The 6,493-nt window shown below is 41.6% G+C and overlaps 1 protein-coding gene across 1 annotated transcript in view; it reads right to left on the bottom strand.

Annotated features, from left to right (window-relative positions):
* The window catches only part of LOC103457336 (actin, alpha cardiac-like), an 8,034-nt gene extending 2,814 nt beyond the window's left edge, over window positions 1–5,220 (bottom strand). Inside the window, exons 1-6 of the mRNA XM_008397375.2 lie at window positions 5,012–5,220; window positions 3,888–4,039; window positions 2,852–2,980; window positions 2,433–2,628; window positions 2,115–2,353; window positions 446–450 (exon numbers count right to left, since the gene is read on the bottom strand). Of these exons, the coding sequence (XP_008395597.1) occupies window positions 446–450; window positions 2,115–2,353; window positions 2,433–2,628; window positions 2,852–2,980; window positions 3,888–4,016 (698 nt within the window). The 5' untranslated portion in view covers window positions 4,017–4,039; window positions 5,012–5,220. The remainder of the gene's footprint in view (window positions 1–445; window positions 451–2,114; window positions 2,354–2,432; window positions 2,629–2,851; window positions 2,981–3,887; window positions 4,040–5,011) is intronic.
* Window positions 5,221–6,493: the final 1,273 nt, after the last annotated feature.

The raw sequence follows: 6,493 nt of genomic DNA on the forward strand, positions 1-6,493 counted from the left end.
TTGTTCAGGTGAACACCCAGGTACTTGTAGGACCTCACGATCTCAATGTCCATTCCCTGAATGTTCACTGGCACAGAAGGAGAGTGTTTGGACCTGCGGAACCACGAGTTCTTTTGTTTTTCCTATGTTGTTCTGCAGACAGTTCCTCTGGCACCATTCCATAAAGTTCTGAGTCAGTTCTCTGTACTCTTCATCATCACCATCYTTGATGAGGCCAGCGATAGCAGAGTCATCCGAGAACTTCTGCAGATGACAGCTGGCAGAGCTGTACCGGAAGTCAGCAGTGTAGAGAGTGAAGASGAAGGGGGCAAGGACYGTTCCTTGTGGAGCCCCAGTGCTGCAGACAACCTTGTCTGACTGACAGCCCTGGGTCCTCACATACTGTGGCCGTTTTGTGAGGTAATCCAGGATCCAGGTGATGAGGTGGTGGTCCAGACCCGTGTACTCCAGCTTGTCCTTCAGTATCATGGGTTGGATGGTGTTGAAAGCACTTGAGAAATCAAAAAACATGATTCTCACTGTGCTCCCAGTATTCTCCAGGTGAGAAAGAGAGCTGTGTGGAAGGTGAATGATGGCAAACTCCACTCCAATGCCAGGTTGGTAGGCAAACTGAAGTGGGTTGGACTCACTAGGGGGGGGAGGTGGGTAAGAAGCAGTCTCTCCAAGGTCTTCATCAGGTGAGATGTCAATRCAACCGGCCTGTAGCTGCTGAGGTCTTYTGGGTGTGGGGTCTTCGGCACTGGTACCACGCAGGATGTCTTCCACAGCTGTGGGACTTTCCCTAACCTCAAGCTGAGATTAAAGATGTACCCGGTCACATCACACAACTCATCTGCACAGGTCTTGAGAAGCCTTGAGCTGATGCCATCTGGACCTGCAGCCTTCCTGGTCTTTATCTTCCTGAGCTCACTTCTCACCTGAAGTGCTGTGAATGTCAGGCTGGATTGGAGGGGTGGGGTGGTTGTGCTGAAATGTATGTGAGCAGGAGAGATGTTTGGAGACAGCTGTGTATGGAGAGGAAGAGGGGTGAGTGTGGGAGAGGGGAGAGGAAAGCGTGACGGTCTTGCCAGACAGGAAGGTGTCAGCAGTGGTGCCTGAGTAGTGGGGGGAGCAGGGGGGTGATCAAACCTATTGAAGAATAGATTGAGTTCATTCACCCACTTCTGGTCCCCACAATCCTGGGAATCGGGCTTCTTGTGGCCAGAAATAGCTTTAAGGCTGTTCCAGACTCCGCTTACATTATTCTGCTGCAGCTGGACCTCCATTTTCCCTCTGTAGCTCTCCTTGCCCTCTCGGATCTTTCTCCTCAGCTCTCTCTGCACCGCTTTCATCTCCTCTTTGTTTTCTGACCTAAAAGCCCTCTTCTTCTCCTTCAAGAGGGCCTTTATATCAGGATTAATCCAGGATTTGTTGTTGGAGAAACACCGAACAGTCTTTGTGGGTACAGTGTTCTCCACACAGAATCTCAGTTCAGACAAAAAGTATCACCAGACATTCAACATGTGAAACTCCGACGAACTAGATAATCACATGATAACTTAAATATTGTTTTTCAAGCAAATTAGCTATATCCATTAGCTTAGCACAAGTTTGCTACAGACAGTTTATTCCAGTGGTTGTAAATATATGATTATAAACTCACCAATCAATTTTTTATCTTCTTAAGTAGTGGTTGTGTTTAAATTGAACAAATGTAATCAGAATTCATTTGTTTTTTATTGTTTTTAAGCATACAGAATCGGCAATAACCATTAGCTTAGCACAAATTTGCTAGCTTAATCTCAAGCTAATCATTCAAAACTGATTTAATCTGGTGGATGTAAATGTGCATATGTGCAATTTAAAAGGTGCTTTAGATAATTTTTTTTTGGTTTATTAATATGTTAAGAAAATAGTTTGCTAATGCTGCATATGGTGGCATTAGCAAAAACATCCATTTGTTTTCTTTTAAGTACATAATGTTTTAAACTTAAAAGTTATATGTTTAGTATAAAGTTTTGGCTAAGCTACATTAGCTTTTATTTGCAAGAAATTTATATTCTATAGACATTGTTTTTAACTTTTTAAAACTATTTCCAAAAATGTATCATCCAATAGTCAATTTTTAGCTAAACTAAGCGACTTGCTAATACTAWATGCATTTCAGAGTAATATTTTAGTTTTACTTTTATAATTGGTAAAACTATAGTACCTGTGGTGACAAAAGAGTAGCCACGCTCAGTTAGGATTTTCATCAGATAGTCAGTGAGGTCCCGGCCAGCCAGATCAAGACGCATGATGGCGTGCGGCAGAGCGTAACCCTCATAGATTGGTACGTTGTGTGTCACACCATCCCCAGAGTCCAGTACAATACCTATTAAGAAAAAAAAATTCTTAACCAAAAAGTTTTCTTTAACTGTGATGTTGTGGCGCAAACTATGGTAGAGTCTCACCAGTGGTACGTCCAGAGGCATAGAGGGACAGGACAGCCTGGATGGCAACGTACATGGCAGGGACATTGAAGGTTTCAAACATGATCTGAGTCATCTTCTCTCTGTTGGCTTTTGGGTTGAGAGGGGCTTCAGTCAGCAGGGTGGGATGCTCCTCTGGAGCCACACGGAGCTCATTGTAGAAAGTGTGATGCCAGATCTAGAAACATTAAAAAGTGTCATGGATTGATTTTGATGTTTCACCTCACATTTACTGCTGATTTGCTTCCATTTCTCACCTTCTCCATGTGAGAAATGGAGAAGGTGCTGCGAATAAATGCTGCAAATCAGCATTTATTTTCAAATCAGCAAATAAATGCTGTTTTGCAGTAAATAAATGCAAATCAGCATTTATTTACTGCTGATTTGCTTCCATTTCTCACCTTCTCCATGTCATCCCAGTTGGTGATAATGCCATGCTCAATCGGGTACTTCAGAGTCAGGATGCCCCTCTTGCTCTGGGCCTCATCTCCCACGTAGCTGTCCTTCTGACCCATACCCACCATCACACCCTGCCASGAACACAAATTCATTTCAGATACTTAGGATGAAGATACGAAAAATAAACTTTTTCGTTACTGACTCTTTGCACGTTACGTCACGGTCTTCAGAACTCCGCCCGCTCCGCCATGACAGACGTCAAAATAACCAATGCGCTCCTTTAAAACTAGTCTAAAAACAGAGATATGTAACCTAAYATTGCTTTTATTTAGTTGATTTCACTTTAGAAATGCTCGGCTGCACAAACAKACAAGGATGGAAACCAACTTTGTCATTTTTTTTTCGTGACGTTTAATGAGCAGCTGTCTATCATAATAACTATCAGCCCTCGTCGTAATCGCGGATTTGCAGCGAACACTTTGTACGGGGTAAGATGATTGATGTTTATTTACTTTATAAGTAATTATGATTAGAAAGATATCAAATCTCGCWTTATAGGTGCGTCTAACCATGAGTAACCATGGAAACAAAGCCCCACCGTCACTAAAAAAGGTTAGCATCTCGTCATTTGTACGGCTGTACCGGTGCMAGGGGAAACGCTGTTTATGATATAGTGATATAAATAACGTGGTGTGAATTCAGGAAAAGTCGGTAATTTAATTAACACGTCAAACATGGTTTGACGTGTTAAACCATGTTTGGTCTGGTTGGTTTCTAAGTTAGCTGCTAACATTTGTAAATCCCGCCGCCTATGAGCCTCAACCAGGTGTGTTACGTTCACAGACACATTAGCTAGTAGGAGCCATGAATAAACTGGCAAAACAACTTTGAAAAACATTTTCAGTCGCTCTGTTCAATACTCCCACCACTCATTTCCAACGTCCATCATCGTTCAATATCCACGTTCCTCACTTCCGTCATGGCGCCTTGATTGATTAAGTGACGTCACGTGCAAAGGGTCATTAGTAGTTGCCTCACCTGGTGACGGGGGCGTCCAACAATGGACGGAAAGACYGCGCGGGGGGCATCATCACCAGCAAACCCCGCCTTGACCAAACCAGAACCGTTGTCGCACACCAGTGCGGTGGTCTCATCATCGTCACACATGTTTGGTCTGTTGTGTTGGCCTTCTGCAAAACCCAAAACATGGGAACATACTCAGAAATGGCTCGGTTCTGTGAAGCAATCTGGCGCTTTTTTTGATATGCAGACACCCTTAAGTTGTTTAATCTCCTCTTTAAGCTCTTCCGCTTTGTRAAAAGCTAAAAATGGACTTGGCCCAGTTCACTCAAACAAACTARCACCTCTATTTTAAGCCTCAGCAGCCCAACTCCTGCTCAGGGTCTCATTGTTAAGCCAGGGCCAGTTAACAGCTGATGCTGTGAGTCTTTAGACAAGTGGCAGGAGGTCTGAGTCTCCTCTCAGCTGTCACGAATAATAAACTCCTGTTTGGATCCAAAACATATGCTCAGACCTTTCTAGGATTTCTGAAACACATCCAAAGTGCCAGCCCTTGTTTTAGACATCCAAATTACACAAAGCATCTATTGACTGATTGAAGCAAACCAAAACTTTTAAACTCCAAATGTGACCTAACATTGCTTTTCAAGCTATTTTACATTTTGTCTAAAATCATTCCCTCTTTGTCTTAAATGTTCAGCTATTCCTGTTCGGTTAGCAAAATTTCCTTTATTTTTATAGYAAATTAGAAATCTTTTTAATTTTAAGCAGCATAATTGACATCATAGTTGTATAAAACTAAACATTCTCCTTGTAAAAGTTATTACAATAATTCACCGTTATTTGAAATAAATAACCGAAAAAGARAACATAAAGTTGTGGTTTAATGTTGTATATAAAATTCACTCCCTTGTTTTCAAAATGATAAAATCTTGATGATAGATTTTAATAAATGTGYGTCAGGAACGATACTTACTTATTCAGTTATTTAGTCAACATCCCACATCCTACATCCTAAAACTGAACTACCATCCAAATATTTCCTCAGCTTCTTTCACAAACGATCTAATTGAACAAACAAAACCGGCAGCAAGAAAACAGAAGTTCAGTATCTTCTGAACCAGATTATTAAAGATACTCACCAAGCTGTAACCAGTGGGCTGGAGTTTCCTCTGGGATTCGGGGGCCAGGGTGTGAGGGCCTCCTTAAATATGATTCAGCCTGCTGAGGCTGGGGGCCAGTGGGTGGGCTCAGCACTTCACSCAAGTCCAAATTAAGTGTTGCTCAGCAAAAAGGCAGCGTAAAGTGGATCCCGTGTCAGGGATGCCTCCAGAGTGGAGAGATATTTCCTTCGACAGTTTAAAGGTCCTGGGTGAGACATAAACAGCAGCRCTTTTTACGGTCCCAATAAACCGTTAAATAGCAGCTTTTATGGTGTGTGAGACAAAAATTTATGATGATTTAGGGTAAATATGTACTTTTAATGCAGGGTCTGGTTTATAAACAAGTTTGGGTGTCATAATTATTATAATTACTTGGATTTATGAACAAAATATCATTGGTAACACTTTATTTGAAGGAGTGTGCATAAGACTGATATACTTTCATAAACATAACACATTATGAAGTGTTATTCAATAAATAATGACACTTAGTGCAAYGTTGACAATTTTRARTGACTTTTAATGCAACTTTTAGYGCAATTTTGCATTAAATAAGTGTCATTATTTACCAAATAATGCAAAGTTGTAGATTTGAATGGACTTTTAACGCAACTTCTGGTACAACTTTGTATTAAAATTCTCATTATTTACCAAATAATGCAAAGTTGACACTTTTAATGGACTTTTAATGCAAGATATAATAGAACATTACATCAAAAGTGTCATTATTTACCAAATAATGGAATGTTGGTAATTTTAATGGCCTCTAAATGCAAGTTTTGGTACAACTTTCCATTAAAAGTGTGATTATTTACCAGATAATGCAAAGTTGTCAATTTTAATGGACTTTTAATACAAGTTTAATGCAACCTTGTATTAAAATTGTCATTATTTACTAAGTATCACCTCATGACAACATTCCTGAAGACTCCTTCATGTTTATAACAGATATTATGTCATGTCAGTCTTCTGCACACCCCTTAAAATAAAGTGTTACCAAATAATTTTAGTTTGTGCTGCTGCTCGGATCCTTGTGAATGAAGTAATATTGCTTTAATTGGGGATGTGGATGTTTGCAGGAAATGACTGTAATGTGAGAACATGTCTGAGTAATTCAGTTGCTAGAGACAGGCTGCTTGTGTCATGTCATGGTATGTGTGTGCTGAGTGAGAGGGGACGGAGCGGTGGGGGGGGTGTGCAGCCGAACAGCTGAAATGCAGCGTTGTGAGATGGGGAGGGAGGCTGCAGACCTCCAGAGAGCCGAGGCGACATGTGGGGAGCGACGGCTGACGCTCCTCAGCTCTCATTGGCTCCAGTATCTCCTTTTAGGGGAATGGAGTGTGGCCGGTGCCAGTAGCGGCACGCACTGAAGGTAGGAAGATGGCAGCTCAGGATCCTTATTCGTCACCTTGTACTGCCTGCAGAGAGCCTGTGTTCTCCCCTTGAAGCCCCATCAGGCCT

The sequence above is a fragment of the Poecilia reticulata genome, linkage group LG21 (genome assembly GCF_000633615.1).
Source record: "Poecilia reticulata strain Guanapo linkage group LG21, Guppy_female_1.0+MT, whole genome shotgun sequence".
Lineage (NCBI taxonomy): Eukaryota > Metazoa > Chordata > Actinopteri > Cyprinodontiformes > Poeciliidae > Poecilia > Poecilia reticulata.